The sequence below is a fragment of the Pholis gunnellus genome (assembly GCF_910591455.1).
Source record: "Pholis gunnellus genome assembly, chromosome: 19".
Lineage (NCBI taxonomy): Eukaryota > Metazoa > Chordata > Actinopteri > Perciformes > Pholidae > Pholis > Pholis gunnellus.
The window spans coordinates 8,170,143-8,190,036 of record NC_136546.1 but is presented as its reverse complement, the minus strand read 5'-3'; the positions used below and the strand labels follow the sequence as shown (position 1 = coordinate 8,190,036).

The following is a 19,894-nucleotide window of genomic DNA, read 5'->3' as shown; positions in this document are numbered from 1 at the left end:
AGAAAAGCAGAAAGATATCAGCTAAAAAACTATTCTTCTAAAACTGAATTACAATGAGAGGTTTGACAAACATGTTTCTTCCCTGATAGAAGCTTCTGAAAGCCCATACGTAAACCGCAGAGCAAGTACGGCAGTATGTATGCAACTTAGCAAAATAAAAAAAATGATTGCACACTTACTGAGAAAAGAATTTACAAAAAGATAACAAAGCTAAACTAAAATATTCTGTGATGCAAAAAGAAAAAAAAATAGAAATATTGTATTGGCTCATTGTAAAAGCAAACAAACAAACAAAAAAATAATTTACCGACGTAGGAATTAATAATAGTAAGTAGGAAATATTAAGCAATGTATAAAGTTTTGTGAAAAATGGCGAGTTGAAACTTTAAAGTGACTCACGTCCAGCCAGCGGTCCATGAGAGCATCCGCTTCGTCCTCAAATGGGATGGTGACGCATTCTGGGATCTGACGCAGATGAGTGTCAAGCTGCCTGCAGACACTGCGGACCTCCTCGATGCGGTCCCCGAGACCATTCAGCTCTGCTTTTGTTTCCTGGACCTGTGTAACCAAACACACACACACACACACACACACAATTTATGTAAAACACACTCAATCAAACAAATGAAGAACCAGAGCCAATGATTTACCAGTGACACACAAATGATTTGGTCTATGTTGACTGACCTTCATTAGGAAGTATACATAAAAAACAAATCTCTTCCTTAATCACCTCAATTAAACAGTGTTGTAGACGGTACCTTGGTGTGCAGTCTCTGCAGGTTGTCTTTCCCCATGTAGGAGGCTTGTTCACGGATGGTGCTTTCTGCCCTCTGCAGTGTCCCTCTCAACTCCCCACGAATGCTCTGAAACCTCTTCAGCAGCTCTGTCAGGGCATGACACTGCTCCAGCCTGTGGTCCATAACACAACACGCACATGCGTCAAACTCAATAAAGCACTCAAATTCAACATAGAAGTAAATCATAAAAAGGACTCAAACTGCTCCTTTTACCGTTCAGTTACAGCTTTTGTCGCCTCCTCCCAGGCGTCCTCTCCCTCTCTGGTTTGACTCGCATCAGGGATTCCTGATTGTGAGGATTCATCTTGTATGTGCTGCAGCTCAGCGAGGTGGCCAGCAAGATGACTTTCCAGCTCTGTCAATGCGCGTGTCCTGCAGGAGATGAAACCATCGTTAGTGTACTTGTGTCTGACCTTCTTTACCATTATTATTGTGTTTGTATACCAGTCAGGAAGTGCTGGCAAAATAAAATAATATACAATACAAAAATAGTATTTAATATAATAATTATAATTATAATAATAATAATTCTATGTTGTGGTGCAGCTTTAAAAAAACATGGCATCATTACGCATCTTGCAACAAGCAGATACAGAAATATATCTGTTGTATACATGAGATCTTCGACACAGCTTTTAAGTTAAGAGAGGAATCATGATTCATAGCGTTAATACAATGGACTGAAGTTGAATAAACACGAAGATGTATTTATTTTTGGGCCCACATCAGTGTTGTACCTGTGCTGCAGAGCAGGCAGGGTGGGCTCCTGTAACCTCAGCAGCTCAGCTGCTTCCCTTATCTCCTTCAGAGTGCCTAACAAGGCGACTCTCCTCTGGACAAAACTCTCCTTCTCGTCTTCCTCTTTCTTAACCTGGCTGCTTCTTCTTCTTCTCTGGTCCTCAGCTTTCATTAAGACATCCCCGTCAGACTTCTGTGTTTGAGCCTTGTGCTCTTCCCCGTTTTGTGACTTTACATCATCATCATCATCATCATCTCCTTCCAGCCTGCTCCTTTTGGCCACCAACCCTACCTCCTCTTCCGTCCTACTTGGAGTGGGACACTCATGCTCCTGTGCTGCTCCCTGATGTGTTGAATCATCCCCAGTGTTTGTCTGACGTATCTCTGACATATGCTCCCTTCCCACTGGAAATAACTCCTCTTTACTCTCCCTCTTCTTGGCTCTCATCACTTCTTTCTCTACGTTCACGGCTTGCTGTGACAATGATGTCACCACATCCTGGCACACCACTGCTGCTCCATCCATGGTCAGAGTCATCCCCACTGCCTTCAAAGTGCTGTCAACACTATCAGATTGTTTTGCGGCAGTCTGCAACCTCTGCTGCATTGCTGCCTGCCAAGAGTGTGTCGCTTGCTCCCAATCCGCCTCATTTGGCTGTCTGCTGGGGTCCTGGTTTGCCAGCAGGGTTGGGATCTCAGCCCTGACATCCCTCACTGTGGTCAGGAAGTGATCCAGAGCCTGGGCGGCTGACTGAACTTTCGCCAGCCGCTGTCTGAGCTGCTCAAGATGATGGACACTGTTGTGGAAAGCCTGGCAGAGGGATGAAGGGGATGTGGCTTCAGGCCCCTGTATTTTTTCTCCAGTGCCTCGCTCTGTTGACTGTCTCATGTCAGACCGCAGTCTGTCATCCATCTCCTGGGAAATTCAAGAGGGATTGATCATTACGTTTCCATATTTGACTCTCTAAATGTAAGTGTTAATAAATGCATAGATGTACCTTTAAATCAGATACCAGTCTGGGATCAGCCAAGGTGAAGGAGGAGATGTCCACGGACTCTCGGATGATCCGGTCCAGTTTTTCTGTGATCAGTGCCATCAGATCAGCAGTATTCTCCAGAGATGTCATCCTGACAAAAAGTCAAAAATAAGTGGTTATTATCTACAGTACTAAAATATAAACTAGATAGTTAACTCCATCTGCTGATAAAGATCATGTAATATAATTGAAAGCTCCAGAACAACTAGTAAATGGACATTAAGGTGAGAAAAAGGTGTTTTCAAAGTCAAGAATAGACTTTGAAATCAATAATCCTGTTATCATCATCATCATCATCATCATCATCATCATCAGCATCATCAGCATCATCATCATCATCATGACTGATCTGAGAGGTGCACAGTACCTGCTCTGGAGGCACATTTGTTGTTCTCTCCACTGCTGAGTCAGCTGCTCCCAGTCTCCTTCCATGTCACCCTTATCTTCCCTGGTCATCAGATGGGAACACGGGGGCTGCTGGGTATACTGGCGCTCATACTCAAACCATAGAGCCTCTGTCTCCTGTTTTAAAGTCTGTTGAGGAGAAACATATTAACAAAGCACTCAAAGTAACAATGTCATATGGTGCAGTTTGAAAAATTGCTCAGCAGTTTGTTTTTAGATTGTGGAAGAGCACCAAGATGCAGAGAAGCACACGTGATAAGCAGCTTTATGAGTATGATTTGAAAATGTGAAATTCTAATGGTACCAAACAACTGCTGAATATGATTATGAAGTGGTGCTTTAACTTGCCTGCAGTTGCTTCTTTTGGTTCTGCAGGGTGGAGATGGTGACAGGGTCTGAAATAAACTCCTCCAAATGCTGCTTGTTCTTCTGGAGCTGAAACTGAAATATCAAGCAGGACTTTCTGTACCTGCAGGGAAAGATTTACACATTGTTTCAATATGACACTGAAAGGCTGCGTGGGAACAAAATCTGTGACATCAACTTCATCTCACTTGTGTCTATGTTGTTGGTAACTGTGTTGTTAACTTTAGGTGATACAGGCAATAAAACACTGTAAATTCACAATAAATTGTAAACATTTGTTGAAAAGATTTAGAAATGATTGATTCATATTTCAGATTGTGTTCTATTGCGCTAATCGGTCAGGTCTCACTCTACTCCACATGCTGAATGTCCTCCAAACAACACAAATGTAAGAACGGAGAAATCAACACATACCTTTCCAGTACTTCCTGTTCGGAGGAGTGCTCTTCCTGTGGGGGGGCGGCTGACCCTGGGATGACGGTCCACTCTGCCTCCTGCTTGGTCTCCACAGTGTTACCCCGGACAACCACCTAGAGTTGCATAGAAACAGTCCAGTGAAGACAAGAGGAAGCGATGGAACAGCGAGCAAAGCTATCCAATTACTGAGGATTAGTGCCCTGCAGCTGGTGCCGTGTCTTGCACAGATCAGTCGCAGCCAATGATACGACTGAGCTTTTTTCTGACCAGGAAGACTTAAGGAAAGGCAACTTTAAATGCAATGTATAAAGTAAATAAGATGAATTCAGTTTAATTAACATATGCAGCATATGCACTCTAACCATTAGTCACATCATAGCATTGTTTTTTTAACTTTGTGTTAACATTTTGCTGGAATGGTTACAGAAAAACCTCATTTCAAATTCAAATATCAAAGATCCACAGACACAATTTTGAAAAAAATAATAAACTTTTTTTTGTAGGGAGGTTCTGGTTTGCAAATATGGACCAAAGCAAGAGGTGAAAAGTAACATACTCATTCATTTAAAAGGCAGAATGAGTAGGGTTATTCCTTAAAAACAATGTATAGACGCATACAAAAATAATCCCTTTCAATCATCACTTATGTAGTGATCAGGTGCCAGATCAAGAGCGCATCCAAGAGGACGCGATGAAAATGGTGGACACATCTCCTAAATAACGCAAATACAACACGGCAAAACGCCAAGCGGACAAAGCTCATTCCAAAACGAGAGCGAATCTGGGGTTGGCTTTCACCCGCCGACAAGCACATTAAACACAGCCGCGGTCAGGGATCGTACACTTCTGGTGTCATTGAGCCGGGGAGGAGGGGCCTACTATGAATGTTGGATATAAAAACCGCAAACCCGACTCTCCCTGTCTTTAACTCTTCTATTTGTTTTGCATTCCTCAGTGTCAGCATCCCGAAGAAGACACAATGTGGAGGAACATGGAGGTCTAGGATTTCAAATAAAGAGTGATGAGTGTTATTTCTATGATGTAAGTCATGTGACTTATTAGTTTGTTTTCAACGGAGAGCATTTTAGCATGCCACATTACCGCCTGACTGGCCCAAATTATGATCCGTGAGCTGTCCAGTACAGAAACTGCTGGACAATGATAATTACATATGAAATTCAAAACACTAAAATTAAATTTCAAAATGTTTTTAATGCTAAATCAAAGTGAGTGTGTACTACATCTAAAGGAAGGTTGACTGAAAGCACCTCTATTAAGACCAGACTCTCAAAAGTAGCTGTTTATCTTACTGTTACTTCACTTTGCAACTAAATATGAAATAAAAATGAAAATAGTTGTTTCTGGGAGCCCACAGAGCTGAGTAGATGACATCCATGTAAAAGCCCTCATGAGCCCTCCTCCTACCTGTATGTGGGCTTGGGTTTGCTGGTTGCTCTCTGTGATGTGCAGTAGACGAGCTTTCAGCAACTGCTCTTTGGTCAGAAGTGAGGGCTTGAGTTCTTTCGCCGACCCGCAGCCTGCACGTTGTGTCGGGTCGTCCTCGTTCTCCGTCGGGACATCCTGAGATGGCGGATGGATGACCTCACCGCACACAGGTGAGAGGTCTTGTTGTGGTCTGTCCACGCTTTGTTTCTGTGGGAGATCGTTGCTCTGCTGTGTGTCGGCCGACACGCCAGTCGCTCTCAGCGGGGTGTTTCCCCGGAGCTGCCGTCCCCTGCTGAGTTTAAAAACAAAAAAAAGGTTTATCGGGGGGAGGGGGGGGGGGGGGGGGGGGCGGGGCCAGTCAGTCAGAAAGAATCAGTCCTCCAGGAATCTCATTAAGATTAATAGACTTGAAGGATTACAGAGGGACAATTGTTAATAAATAAGCTGTCGGCTTCAATTCAACAATGCAGTTCAACTTAAATGAAATTCACAGTTTATAGACGCTGTAAACTGAATACAATTAAAATTAAGTTTTCTTAAACTAAAACCTGACTTACTTCCTAATGTTTTATGTGCTACCTACCAATAAGTGGCTTAAACATTGGTCATATCCCACTTGTTTTTTAACTTGAACTAGACTCACATTAGAAATATGAACGGAAATGTATGTTTAAATGTACAAAATACTTACATCATTGAGGATTAACTTTAACAGAGACTTTTCAATGATTACAAGGCCCAAGGTGCCACATGATATCAGGCAAAATATGATCTTCTCAAGCGTAGAAAGGTTTGTAAAATGATTTATTTTACAACCATTTCTTCGCCAACACAAATATGTATCATGTGGTTTTCTGCAGGGTGTGTAAGGTTACTTGTTATACTTGCTGTGGTCCAGAGAATTGTGGTAAGTTGACGAATGTGTGTGATATGCAAAATAAATACTTTTTCACGGTATTGTTTTTTCAATACAGACTTTCAATAGAATTCTTTGCTTATGAATTCCCTGTTACACTTGAGATTCAATCATAACACAAATGAAAATGAATCTGCACCAGTCTGGAGGAGTGGCTTGCTTTACCTTTGCTTCAGAGCTGTTATTATTTCCTTCCTAAATGCAGTTATGTCTAATATATAATACCTCAATATGCATCTCCTTAGCATTATCTTACCAGTCAGATGGGAGCATTGTGTCACTGGGTTGTGTTTCCTGATCTTCATCTGACTCCTTCAGTTGATCTGTTGCTAGGCAGGAGGACTGCCCTGGTGTTAGTGTTGCACACAGCTCTTGGAGTGAATCAACCTCAACGGATGCAGCTCCGTCCATGACGGCCTGGAAGGAGGAATGTGAACTTCTGAGAGACTAAAATCATGCAGGCCCTCGCTTTCTCATCTTTTCCCCCGAAATCATTCCGGTCACCATGCGGCGCAGTCAGATGTTAATGCCATGTTATGGAGTTAGGACAAATACCTGTTGCTGTCGCAAAGAGTCAGTCTGGTCATTGGCTTCGTGCAGAGCGTTAGTTTGCGTTTCACATTGCACAACAGAAGACGAATGCTTTCCCTCTCTGATATTAGACCACAAGATGGGAACAAAAGCGGCCATTTCTCTGCGTACATCCTGAGTGCACAAACAAGGCCTGGTTATAATGGTATATCACAGCTGTTAAGGCTAAAGTTAACCAGCATACTACTGAATTAATTGGGCTCTTTTGTTATGAATGCGTGTTACAGGATAACCCCAAAAAAGTAAGATATTGTAAGTAAAACAGTTTTAGGATCAATATCACTCTCATTTCTACTGGATGTATAACAGCCTACTGTATACAAAACCCCGTCATACCTCCCACTGCTTTCTGACAGAGTCTGAGAGGAGCATCAAGTCCTGGAGTTGGGGCCCAGTACAAAAGGCCCCAAAACCCTCCACGGCACCCAGGAACTCATCGAGGATGGCAGGCTGGAGAATCTTTAAAGCTCTCTGCACAGAAAGACATAAGGCTCGACAAACATACACACACAAAACTGGAAGCTTTGCAAAGCATAACACCACCAGACCTTTGAAGATTTTGTCCTAATTCTGAGATTTTGTTTTGAGTTTCCAAGGTCTGGATGTTGTAGCATGAAAAGCATTTGATACGTTGGAAGAAAGCTGGTTTTACAGTTACTTTGAATGTCTCACACGTATTTGCAGGCGCAAAAGTGGATTTTTGTCAAATTCAATGAAAAATCTGAAAGTAAAGACTTTGAAGTAGGAATAGTTTTTTAATTAAAGTAAATCACGATTTGAATAAATCATTTCAGAGCTTACACTTCTTTCAACATTTAGGATTAGTAATGTCCATATTCTCCATCATTCACACTTTACAACTGTACCTGTTTCCTCTTGGCCTGCGACTCTGAAATCTCTTTGCCTCCGAATAACTTGATGGCTTGCTGGATGCGTCCTTGCAGACGAAACCTGGCCTTCTCCAGTCTGCTCCTCGCCATTGACTGGGCTTTTGAATGAACTTCACTGCGGACCATAACCGGTGGCTGTGGAGATGTTTTAGCACTCTGCACAGTGTTTGGCTGCCCTCTTATTCTAGACATTGATAAACGAGCTGGTGAGGGAGCTGAGCTTTCCTCCTCCTCTGGGACTGGACTTTTCTGACACTTTGGTCCAACAGGAGTTTGGATCAAAGCAGGTAGAAGTTGATCATATTGACTCCGACTTGAAGCTTGAGCGTGACACTTGGAAAGTGACTGAGGCTGGATCATGGGCTCGGGTTCAGCTTCTCTTACAGTTTGAGCAAGAGGAGAGTGGATATGAGATATTGGTTCCCTCAACGACCGGGGCAGCATTTGGATTTCAACACGGGGATTAGCAATGGTGGATTCATCCTGTGTGTTCACGTGCTGGTTTTTAGGCCAAGCGTGAAGAGCTCTTGTCCTTTGTTGAGGCGAAATCTCCGGTGAAACCAGATTTGGGTCCTGGGTTAGCATAACACTCCCAATCTGGTCTACATGTTTGGTTTTGGCCACAACAAACAACCCTGCCTCTGGCTGTCTCTGTGTCTGATGGGCTGTTTTGACATGTTGCAGAAACCCAAGGGAACTAAACGTCCCAAGAATCTCCTAGAAAATGAAACAAAAAACATAAAAATACATACATGAAAATATGAGTAACTGTTGAAGAACTGAAAGCTATCATACACTGATTTATCTCACCTGGCAGTGGGAGACTGCCTCTGAGATCCTGTCCTGCGTCTCAGAGGTACTGAGGTGCTGCAGAGGAGAGGTTTTCTGTGTTCGTGCCACAAGGTCCTGCAGATCCCGCCCCTCGGTTACAACCCCGTTCTCCAGCTGCACACCTCGAGAGATCAGCACCTAGAGAGGAGTATATAGCCCACATTGCATTATCTGTACTGAACCAAACATTAGCATAGTTTTACAACTTTACAGGACACATGTATGCTTTATATTCAGAGTCTAGCACAAGTTTATGTGCATATCTGGCAACACAGTCAACTGAAATTCCGTGGGAAAACGTGTCACACTACTACAAAACCCAAAGTAATTACTGGGAAACACAATGTAAGAACACAACAACAATGAGCCCATGAGATCGAACATGAGGTCACAAGACAGTGAATTATCATTACAAACCTGGGGCCTATATCACCAAATTGTTTAACAGCATTGACCCCATTTGCTCTTGCTAATTCAGTTTCACAAATCAAAACAAACACTGTACTTAAGATCCATGAATGACCATGAAAAAGACCGGTAGGCAATTTTTGAAAGTGCACAAAGTTTTGGTTTGCTGACTTTGGCTGCAGATTCCAATGCAGAGCGTCCTCCGTGCCTTTTCTCCCTCAGGTGCTGATAACAGTCCATAGCCTCTGTGCTCCAGCGGTCCAGCTCAGCCAGACGGCCCTCCAGCCTGGACGCAGCCCGCTGCAGCTCTCCACAGGTCCTCTCTGCGTCATCAAGCATCTGTCATGCAGATACAAGAACTCAGAACTGAACCCTATCCTTTGTCATAGTACAACATGGAGAGCAGCACTATGTAAACAGATAATATATCAATAATAGATATTATGAGAATGTTGTATTTGTGACAAGGACTACAAATGCAGTGTTTCCTTTTTGTAGTGTTATACAAAAATTGGACAGCACTGGACACCAGTGCTCTGGTTTAATAAAGCTGGGAAAAAATGGGTTAAGTTAAAAACTAGAAGAAGGAACGAGGCCTGTTCACATGTATCAGTCAGTCAGAGAGTTTTTGCAGCTGGGTACCTGTGGGAGATTTTGCTGGAGGTTCTCTGTGCTGCTTGTTTGAACGTATGAGGACGGACTGAGAGATGAAAGATCCATCCCGGCCATCTTTTTACTCAGTAGCTGATAAAAAGTACAAGACAAAAAAAGAGAGTCTAGATGGGGCATGGAGAGATTTAAAATTCATTCTTATCAGCTCATCAATCAATGTATTTGTAGATTTGCCAACCTGTAGTTTCTGCCTGTTAGCCTTCAGTGGGACCGAGGCCACCTCCAGAGGCTGCCTCAGCAGCCTGCTGGCCTCCTGGGTCAGTGAATGCACCATTTGAAGGCACAGGGGACCAACACTGGGCTCAGACGATACTTCCTGAGAAAGAAATGTTCATGACTGGCAGTGTTGGAGAGATACTGGTTACAAGAACAGAGTTACGCAATTCAATTACAAAATAGATTTAATTGTAGTCAGTTACAGTTACTGAGAAAAAACATATATGTAATGACATTACAGTTGCTAATAGAAAATGTCTGTGAATTCAAACGGGTTACACTCGAATATGTTCTTTTTGGGAAAAAGGTTATATGTAGAATACAACGTTCATGCTAAAGCTCTGTTCCAATCTTAATTCAAATTAAATGTCTTGTATATAATGATATTGAAGACATTTTAATAAAAGTTTGTCAGTGTTGATACTGGTGGGGTTTACACTGCCTGGTTTAAGTGTTCTGTTTTTAAGACTTTCAAGCTTTATTGCCCACTTTTAAACATTACGTTAGAAAAGTAATCAAATGTAACAAGTTACATTACTTTGGTGAAGTAATTAAAAACGTTACATTACTTATTACATGTTTAACAGGGTAACTAGTAACACCGATGACAAGCAACCATTATTTATGTGTATGTGTATAATAAGTGCTGATCCTAACAATTTGAGATTCATTTAGTAAATCACAAACATTGAAAATCCTTTGTTTTAATTAGATTTCAACTGTACCTTCATGCACAGTTTGCGCCTGTGTGAAGAGAACAGTGAGAACATGCATACTTACAAACTTTGTCCTCTTCATGCATTCAGCCCACTTCATGTTGACGCTGCGGAGTTGCTCGTTCAGAGCGAGGCTGGTTGACGATTCTGCCACTTCGATGAGCACGTTCCCCGCCTCGTTCAACTTGGCCTGACATGTCGTCCACTCGCTCATGTCCTGCGGTAACCACACCACAATCACAATTGGCTATTGCAGCTTGCAAACACCGGACTTCCTAGTGAGAGTCATAAAGCAATCCTTTCGAGTTATTCATTGACAGAATTCCAGACAAGAGGTTACCTGTGTCCCCGCAGGAGGAGGCTGGGCGTGTGAAAGTGTCTCCTGTGCCAGCCATGTCTGTAGAGCAGTAAGGCACTTGTTGTAAGCTTCCCAAGCAGACACCGCTCGCTCCATCGTCCCTCTCACAGCCGCCACAGCCTGTGTGACCAGCTCAGCTTCACCTTCTGCTTCCTTCACTTGACGGGTAACGAGCTGGGAATCCTCACCTGAGTGGGGAGTGAAGAGTGTGTGTGGAGGTCAGGTCTCAAAGTCTTCGCTACATATCAAAGATTAAGCTAAGGTGTTATGCTCAGAGACTTATCTCATACCTAGTGCTGCCTTACTGGTGTAAGTATTCGCCTTCTCCTTCAGGTTTTGGAGAGCGTCCATCAGAATTAAAAGCAGCCCATGGCGCTCCACCGTTTCCTAGCCGACAAACCAACAGAACTGATGATTGCTGGTTTTGCAGAAAGAGATTTGATTTCTTCAAACGGACATTATTTTTAACTAATTGCCAAAAGTAAATATTTTTCCCCAAGTGCTTTGAGAGTTTGATATGATGCCATTCCTCGTTATCTCGTAATAATGCGGCTCACGTTAGTATTAGTTTCTGTAACTGTGGTGTAACAAGGTTGTATGTCCTGCTCTTTCAGATACGTACGTGCCAGTCCTGCAGAAGCAGAAGCACCGTCTCCTGGGATCTGTAGGGAGCTTTCCAGGTCAAAACCTTCGCACTGATGCGGCCCAGGAGATCCAGTACAGTGTGACGGGTTTCCTGGTATTCCAACTTGATCCCTCGATACTTGGCTGTGACTCGGATATTAGTTAAGCTGTTTTCAAATACAGGTGTTAATGCATTATTTCATTATTTTATTGGAACCAAACTGCAGATAATTTAGACACAAGGGACTCAAAGATGTATGGCTTTAAAAGTCCATGTGCGCATATAGATGTTAATAAAATTCTGTAATAACAGGAGTTGAACAATTATGTCACGCACCGTCTTTTTATCTCATCAAACTTTTCAAGGGGCACGACTACGTTTCCGACGTCATCCATGTTGTGGAAGGTATCGAGGATATTGACAAAGTGGCTCATCTCCTTCATGAAAGTCTGAAAAAAAAAAAACAGCAAACAAGTTTCACGTCATGAGTCTCAAAATATTGTTATGCTCTCTGTTCATGTCCACAACTGCCTCATTCTCTCACGGTTGCTTCGGGGTTTCAGAACGCTAGACAATGCTAATTGTTTGATATTTGAGAACAGGACGGATCGAATCTGTTCTGCAGCTTCAAAATAAAAAGAACCTTTTGTGTGTCTTGTTGAGCTCTCGCTTCTTTAGCAGCATCTGCATGATCTTTCGCTCTTCCTCCCTCTTCTGTTAGCGATGCCTCCGCACGCAGCAGCCACACAGCGGCTGAGTCCAGAGGAGGAGGAAGGCTCGAGTCCAGATCTACTTTACATCTCTGCAGCTGGGGAATGACACACACACATACACATACACAACCTGGTACAAGGACAAAACCTGGTAATTGTAACGAGCGCTCTGCAAGAATTTTGCATTCATCTAGAGAGAGACGAAGGACATGAATCAGCTGGAGCCATTTCCAGACTTAAAGCAAACTAGGAGCTTGTCTGATTTTTCCTCATTAATTCCATATTGCATTACGCTAAATCCTAAATAAATAAAAAACACCACAGGATGCAGTAAGAATGGATTTACTCACCTCCTTTTCCAGACGATCCCACGCTGTCCTGAGCGCACACTGCTCTAGGCTCAGCTCAGGGCAGCGCCTTGTGGCAGCAAGGAGGGTCATCACTGGTCTCCTTTGCTCAGTGAAGGAGCCAGCGAGGTTCTGAAACACCTGACGAGCGAAAACAAAGTCAAACTTATGATCGCTGCACGAGAATGCAAAAATAATACACACCAAGGAATGTTTTCTTCTTTCAGCTCTCGACCTTTGTGCTTACATGGTATTTGTCTGCATAGCTTGACTTCTCTGTAGCCGTCCGTGCCTCTGACAGTTCCTGGCAGGCTTGCTGCAGCCAGGAAGTCACCTCTCGTGCTCGCTCACTTGAAGAGACCTTCATTTACAAAATTTAAACTGTCAGTTCTGTGTTAACTGAGGTGAAAAAGTATTTTGGAGCTGCATAATTAGTGGGAAAACATAAGAAGTATGAACCATACTCATATAGACCTAACAGTTAACTTCACCTGTGTTTCAGCACTATAACAGCAATGATTTTTTTAACCCTGGAAACCATTTCTTTCAAATTTAGAATAGTCCTCTGCAGGAAGAGTCATGCATCGTATAACAGCTGTCAACAAAATGTGTATCATGAATGCAAATTACAGTAAGAGAGAGAAAAGATCTGAAAGCTGACAAACACTAACTGAAGGACTTCTTCGCTCGGTGTGTAGCTACCTGACGTAATGGTGAGACAGCAATTGCTGGAGTGAAGTGAGCGGGCAAGTTCACAGGCGAGAGAGAAAAGGGCTGGACCAGAGGAAACAGCTACACCACCGCCACCACAAGAGAACAAGGGAAAATAATGAACACCCCTCAGTTTCATGCAAGAGATTGTGGGTTCAAGCTTGAAAGAGGTAAGCGAAGCAGCATGAAACAGAGTGCTGGTACTATGCAGTTACTCAAGCTTAAGAGGGAAGATGCAGACGTGACTGGAAGCAATGCCGTCGTTTCTGCAGTAAAGTCTTTAGAAGGTGTAACGTCAAAGTGACGCCGCCTACCTGCAGATGGTCATCGGGTGCTGGCATGTCATTAGAGTACTGTAGAAACTGGGCCACATAAGTCATAATGGACTTCTCGTCTGGGTCTTTAACATCCACATCTGAGGTGTAGATAAACACACAGAAAGCCTTTATTGTTGTTCAGTGTATGGCAGCAACTCAACTGTCACTTTATGGTGTTTTCTTAAATGACATTCAGCACAACCAGTCTTTGTTTTTAGGTTTATATAATATATTAGGAAATACACTTTTTCTCTGTGCTTCCTTGGAGCAGTAATCGGTCCATTTGCTTAACTATTCCATTACAGCCACAGGTAATACCTTCTTTGTACAAAAATCAAGTAACACAGCTATGTCTGGGGTAAAATGGGTGAACAAAGTAACATTGCGAAATTATTCTTTAAAAAGACATCTATTTTTGTATGATTGGTATTAGTAATTTGTGAAACATTATTTAGAACTTCTCAACAATACTACTTCGTAAGCCTCACCCTGGGGCTCCAGCAGACGGGGGATGTGGAGCTCCCTCTCAGCGAGGTGAAACGCCTCCTCCAGGTTCTCCTGGTTGCTTCTTAGCTGGACCAGTGAGAGATCAGCCAGCTGTGGTCTGAGGGAACACAGGATGGCCAAGAAGGCCTCTCCGCTTCTCCAGCTCGACTTAAAGTTCTTCACACTGATGGAGCAACCAACCCTAGAGCGGAAAAAAAACAAAATACAAAAAAAGAAAGTGATACTTGAGAATAGTGGCGTCTGTGCACAAGCTCTGTAAAAGTGTGTTGTTCTTGATATGTCCTCTTTAATGAAGACCAGAATGTATGACAAACCAAAGAGGGGCTTAATTGGAACGACAGCAAACCTAGGCACATACACAGTGGATAACTCACTTTAGGCATTGGTCCCTGACCCACATGAGCAGGGCCTTCTTGGCAGATAGTCGAAAGCGTCTGTGGAGAGGCGATGTCCGGCCTGCAGGGGCCGGACTGAGTGGGACTGGGCTGCCGGACCAGGAGTCCAGGCTGGCCAGAGAGTCGAGGGAGGAATGACAGGAACTATAGGAGAGAGTGCTGGCCAACTCTTCAATCTGAAACAGAGATAGTGAGACAAAATATTGGATATCAAATTATCAGTATCTTTAAAATGGTTCCTACATATATAAAATCTGACAAAAAAAATGTACCATTGACATTCAGTATAGGCTCTGAGTCTCTGTTTCTTCTTCTTCTGTTTCTCCTCCTAAGTTAATATGTTTTTGACAGTGTATACTTACATGACAGTGGAGGATGATGGTCCATGTGAGTCCGAGGATGATGGAGGGTCGTCCGTCTATGATATCTGGGATGTTTATGTTCACCAATTTGATCTACACCAACCAACCACAACAAAGTTAATACAAACACACTGCAGATTCAGAGGCCTCGTCTGTTTTGTGGAAACTTACAGATTTCTTCTTGAGAAAGTTCAGCGCTGTCTCAATGTTGGCCCTCTGCTGGAAAACCCCTCGGCCCCGTTGTCTCTTCTGTGGAGACAAATTACAAAGTCAGCTTTATTGTGATAACAATGTTCATTTTAGCACAGTTTTGTGTGTGTGTTGTTGTTGTTTTTAAACCATCCCACGCTGGGAGGAATAACAGAATCACATTGTAGAAACTCACCATAGGTTGGCTACTCATCACCTCCAACAAGTCCAGCAGCTGTGATCCATCTCTGAGGTCAGAAAAGAGGTCTGACACATATGAGGGAGGGCATCGCTGGAAGAACGCAGAAAAATGAATCTTAATAATACATCAAAAAACAGTAAGTGTCATTGTACTGATACTGAGATAACCCACATGTATGCATAGCCTAAAGTTGTATGCTTAAAAAATACAATAAAACACATTGCCCCGCTTCACCTGCATATGTCAGCAGATGAAGGCTGTAAAGTACTGGCTGAGTGGTGGAGAGAGAAGACATGGAGGTCAGAGTAATCTTCACCCAGTGTATGTTTTAGTTGTCACATAAACTTGAGTCAACTACAGTAAAACTCAGGCTACACCCGTGGCTACTGGGCAGCTACTGGGCAGCCACAAAAGTCAGAGCCTACAATTTCTGTCTTTCATCCAAAACCTGCTGCAGTGAAACTCGAGTGATTGAAAAGTTTCTGGGTCAAAGCTTTGGGTCAAGTCACAACAGTGAACGTTGTCCTCTAGACAAACAGGAAGTAAATCCTCCTGGGTGTTGTCAGTGGACTCAGATTGGTGTAACAGGTGGCAGGTGACGAACCAGTGATTTTAGAGCTCAGTCATAAGGACATGAGGTTATGAAGAGGTGTCTGGATTCAGATTACATGCTGTCCTGCTTCACTGAACCACTATTTATACTCCAGCCCAGTCTCACAAGCAGCTCAATGTCTTTTTGCAACAAGATCCATGGAGGACTGCTTCACTGCACCTCACTGTCTGAACAATGAGTCAGCATATCTACAGCCTGCTTCATTCCATTTACAGCCTTACCACAGCATGACGTCATGTCAACACCGTCTCTCTAGGCAGACTTCTCCAAAATATTGAGTCATATTTGAATTCTGCAGGTTGAAAAGCATTCAAAACTCCCAAGCATAATACATCCACACTTGTGATCGGGTTTTGCTTGCGACATCTCCCAAATTAAAAGCAGGTTTTGGAAAATATAGACGACAAAATATCTCAAACTTTTACTGAACCGTACGTAAAAATAAAAGGTCAACCGCTAGAGTATTTAAAAGGGACATATCATGCTTACTTTCAGGTTCATACTTGTATTCTGGGTTTTTACTGGAACATGTTTTCATGCTTTAATGTTCTAAACACAGTATTTTTCTCACACTGTCTGTCTGAATATTCTGTACCTGAAGTCACACTCTGTCTGAAACGCTCTGTTTTAGCGCCTGTCTCTTTAAGTGGGTTGGTTGGCTCTCAGATACCCAAATGCATGTGCACAAGCACAATATCTCCTCTTAAAAATATTAAAAGTAAAGCCATGCAACACATGAGTAGCATATCCACCTGCAGTGTTGTGTAACATTCTCTCATCGGTCCCTTTCTGCGTCACTTCTCCAGCCTTTCTCTAACGCACTCAGTGATGTTCTCCAACTGCCATAAAGATAATCTCCAAAAGATAAATCCTATTTGACAGCTGAATGTAAACCTTTGTGTGGGATATATTTGATAAAGCACAAGGTGTTTATTTAATTAAAAATATCAGCTTATACCTGCAGCAGCTTTTTTGACTTTTACAAATATATTTCTTCATTCAAATTGGTTGTGATCTGTTTCTTGTTTTCTTCGACAAATGCAAAGAAAATGTATATTAATTTAACCTCTAAGCAAATATATCTTACCTTAGCCAGTTGAGCATTTATCCAGTTGGTGAATGTTCGTCTCTGAATCTGCTCGTGCTCCACTGTCGAGGAAACAGACAAACAAATTGTAATCTATACACATTCAGAACCACATGTATTTCCATTAGGTGGTTTCTGACGACATGTTACGAAGTACTGGATACTAAAATCCTTTTTCTCAGATATTTGATTTCTGTAACATATGAAACACATAAATATGAGTACATTTCTTTTTTTAATTATGTTTTTTTGAAGCTTGCGTGTGCTGGCATTGGCAAATAAAATGCTGCACACAGTAATTAAGTAGTAAATTGCAATCCCTGGGTTGTTTCAGTCCACTTAATATGACAGTCTACGTGTCACACAAAGCACTTCAACACACTACGGTAGATTCCTCAAAAGCAACCAGACTTTCTCTGACGTTATGCTGCTGTGAAAATGAAATGATAATCCAGAAGTCTCAGAAGAGCAGCGGGAACCCTGGTCTGAGCAGCAGGCAGGTCATGAGCTACTCACCGAAATCAGAGGGCTGGAGGACTTTCCGACCCTCCATGCTCATGACTAATGGTCAAAAAACCCATCAACATATTGGGTGAAGATTCTACTTCACCAACATATGACTGCCTTCTGCAACGGTAGATGACCCCGAGTGGCAAGCTTCCTCTTTAAGCTAAAGTAAGGCTACCGGCTGGGGTCTGGCAACAAGACGGGATGGCTTCCGAGACCGTGACAGACATAGATACTGAGGCTGACACACACAGCAAATACACACTGAGACACACTCACAGTGGTGATGAACTCCCAGACAGACTTATGCACACACACACACACACACACACACACACACACACAGTGAGGAGATTTTGGGCATACATGGTTCTGAAGAGGTACCAGACTCGATCTTAAGCTTCAGTTGCCAAAACATAAACCTTTTACTATATATAACATTATCGAGGCGTTCCTTGTTACGGTATAATGGAAGTGACAGAACGCTTAAAGACAGATGTAAGTAGTTTAGGAGATTGCCTGTTTGCCCACTTTAAGCTTTATTAGTTTCAATTATTGTCTCAAAGTATTTTACTTCTTTGATTAAAGTTGTTCCTTCCTGCAGAGCGAACATAGCCAGAATGATTACAAACAAGGCGTGGAGACTTTTTTTATGATTCAATCTGTAATAAATAGAGATTCATGAACTCACACTTGCATCAAACTCAGTGAGTCCACTGCTTGTTTAAGAGCGTGCCCAAGCAGGAAACTCCTGAGTGTTTTTAATCACTCTGTCTCCACCCAGTTCACCTGACATGCTCACTGAAAACCACAGTAAGAGGTTTCGCCACATTCATAATAACTTCCTGATTCAAGCCATTGTAAGTTGGCATCTCAGGTCAAATTATAATCATAGATCTTAACACATGTTTATAATGCAAACACAATTTAATGTTGTGAAAGTATGTTTATGGTATATATATCAGCTTTTAAATCAGTTAGGTTTTAGTTAAAGTTTCTGTGAGGAATGAAACGGGCTCAATTTATTACTAATGACTCTGTTTGACTGACATAAGTTCACAAATTCAGAGAGAAGCATTGCTCCAGTGGGACGAGGAGAGGTCAGAGGTCAGAGCATGGCAGCAGCGTTTTCCTCCTCCGGCCAGGAGCTGAGCGTCGCCTTAAATGCGTCATCGAATAAAAGTTGGAGCCACAAACGAGTTTATCGGTGTGGACCAAACAAACATTTCAGAGAATTGAAATCAAGCAAATACAGAAAGATAGATATTATGTAAGTGTTTGTAAAGATGAAGACTGGTATGTATTATTTCTGAGGGTTTATACTTTCATACCCGCCATAAGCCATAGCTTTTCTCAAATCCATCAGTGAAAATAAAGAAAGGAGTTGCAAAACCCTTAATAACATTCTGTATTTCGGGATCTGGAATGTCACGAGTGCCGTCTTCTGAGTGGGACTGAGCGTGTTAACATGCTGCTAACTAGATTTTAAACTTCAGTTTAGTCCAATATGTCCAAGATGAAATCTATACACACGTGAAATAGCAAACAAATAGCAAAATACAAAGTGTCAGTGCAAGTGTTGTGTTTTCATCCCTTTCATTTCTTTAGGTTATGAATTCACAGTGCATGTTATATGTCTCATCAGAGAGATGGAAGTCACATTGAAATAGTATCTCAACACTTCTCAAAATGTGGCCCCCACCTCAGCACATCACATGTCACAACATCGACAAAAGTATACACTGACCTTGGAGGAGCATGTGCACGTTGTCGATGTCCAATGGAATGCCTCCATCGTCTTCTTCTGCTCCGCCTGAAGCCATGAAGCCTCCAGCCACTGCACGCAACCTCAGGAAGGTCCAGGAGACATGGATTTGTAAATCGTCCACTCAAGAGAAATCCACAATGCCAAAACGGGAGAAGAAAAATTGCCACGGGTGATTACTGCAGTGTCAATGTTTCGCTTCGCTGCGTCCGCTGCCTGCTTATCCACGCCCTTACATTGCCACACACTCAGATACAAGTACACACATGCAAACACTCAAACAAAGCGCTCAATAGAGGAGGGATAACTGCTGTATGGAAAGAGCCACACTGTCATAATGTAGATATACAAAAATAGAAGGCCTGGTCACAAATCTTCTGCATACCTGTAGCAGGGCTGTAGTCACCGAAGACAGCTGTGCACACTGGATTACAATGAAGACCGGAGTAGAGTGAGTTCCATGTGCAATAAATGTCCTCAGCGGTGTCCTTTGATATTGGCACAACTCTGCGCTCTGCGTGAGGACAAACAACGCTGGAAAGTCCCGCCCTCGCTCACTGCAGGCCCATGCCTCTCCTGCAGGCGCTCATACTGACTTAGTAACCTTTGGGCTAGGAAGTAATCACATCCTCACAAATCCCAGGGAAATGCTGTTCCTTGTTATTTGTGTTTCTGGAGGCAAAAACACAACAAGTGCTTCAACTGATACCTCCCTTTTCTTTTTTTTTTGCTTGTGAGCTAGTGCAA

The 19,894-nt window shown here is 42.6% G+C and overlaps 1 protein-coding gene across 15 annotated transcripts in view; it reads right to left on the bottom strand.

The window, feature by feature from the left end:
- The window catches only part of syne2a (spectrin repeat containing, nuclear envelope 2a), an 80,740-nt gene extending 61,409 nt beyond the window's left edge, over positions 1–19,331 (bottom strand). For 12 of the 15 annotated variants that reach the window (XM_079180294.1, XM_079180296.1, XM_079180304.1 and 9 more), the window contains exons 1-33: positions 19,130–19,330; positions 16,876–16,937; positions 15,170–15,265; positions 14,956–15,033; positions 14,785–14,877; positions 14,402–14,598; positions 14,009–14,208; positions 13,518–13,618; positions 12,740–12,853; positions 12,496–12,633; positions 12,076–12,240; positions 11,769–11,881; positions 11,430–11,598; positions 11,098–11,194; positions 10,790–10,995; positions 10,514–10,666; positions 9,696–9,833; positions 9,488–9,589; positions 9,017–9,184; positions 8,417–8,575; positions 7,583–8,323; positions 7,053–7,187; positions 6,681–6,830; positions 6,382–6,542; positions 5,189–5,501; positions 3,761–3,876; positions 3,329–3,449; positions 2,943–3,109; positions 2,537–2,666; positions 1,538–2,454; positions 1,014–1,172; positions 762–912; positions 400–558 (exon numbers count right to left, since the gene is read on the bottom strand). In XM_079180294.1, coding sequence (XP_079036420.1) covers positions 400–558; positions 762–912; positions 1,014–1,172; positions 1,538–2,454; positions 2,537–2,666; positions 2,943–3,109; positions 3,329–3,449; positions 3,761–3,876; positions 5,189–5,501; positions 6,382–6,542; positions 6,681–6,830; positions 7,053–7,187; positions 7,583–8,323; positions 8,417–8,575; positions 9,017–9,184; positions 9,488–9,589; positions 9,696–9,833; positions 10,514–10,666; positions 10,790–10,995; positions 11,098–11,194; positions 11,430–11,598; positions 11,769–11,881; positions 12,076–12,240; positions 12,496–12,633; positions 12,740–12,853; positions 13,518–13,618; positions 14,009–14,208; positions 14,402–14,598; positions 14,785–14,877; positions 14,956–15,033; positions 15,170–15,265; positions 16,876–16,937; positions 19,130–19,205 — 6,045 coding nt within the window. In that variant the 5' untranslated portion in view covers positions 19,206–19,330. Of the gene's footprint in view, positions 1–399; positions 559–761; positions 913–1,013; positions 1,173–1,537; positions 2,455–2,536; positions 2,667–2,942; positions 3,110–3,328; positions 3,450–3,760; positions 3,877–5,188; positions 5,502–6,381; positions 6,543–6,680; positions 6,831–7,052; positions 7,188–7,582; positions 8,324–8,416; positions 8,576–9,016; positions 9,185–9,487; positions 9,590–9,695; positions 9,834–10,513; positions 10,667–10,789; positions 10,996–11,097; positions 11,195–11,429; positions 11,599–11,768; positions 11,882–12,075; positions 12,241–12,495; positions 12,634–12,739; positions 12,854–13,517; positions 13,619–14,008; positions 14,209–14,401; positions 14,599–14,784; positions 14,878–14,955; positions 15,034–15,169; positions 15,266–16,875; positions 16,938–19,129 lie in introns of all 15 variants that reach the window. The other 3 variants (XR_013767518.1, XM_079180299.1, XM_079180298.1) reach the window with 2 other exon arrangements.
- Between the last annotated feature and the right edge of the window lie 563 nt (positions 19,332–19,894).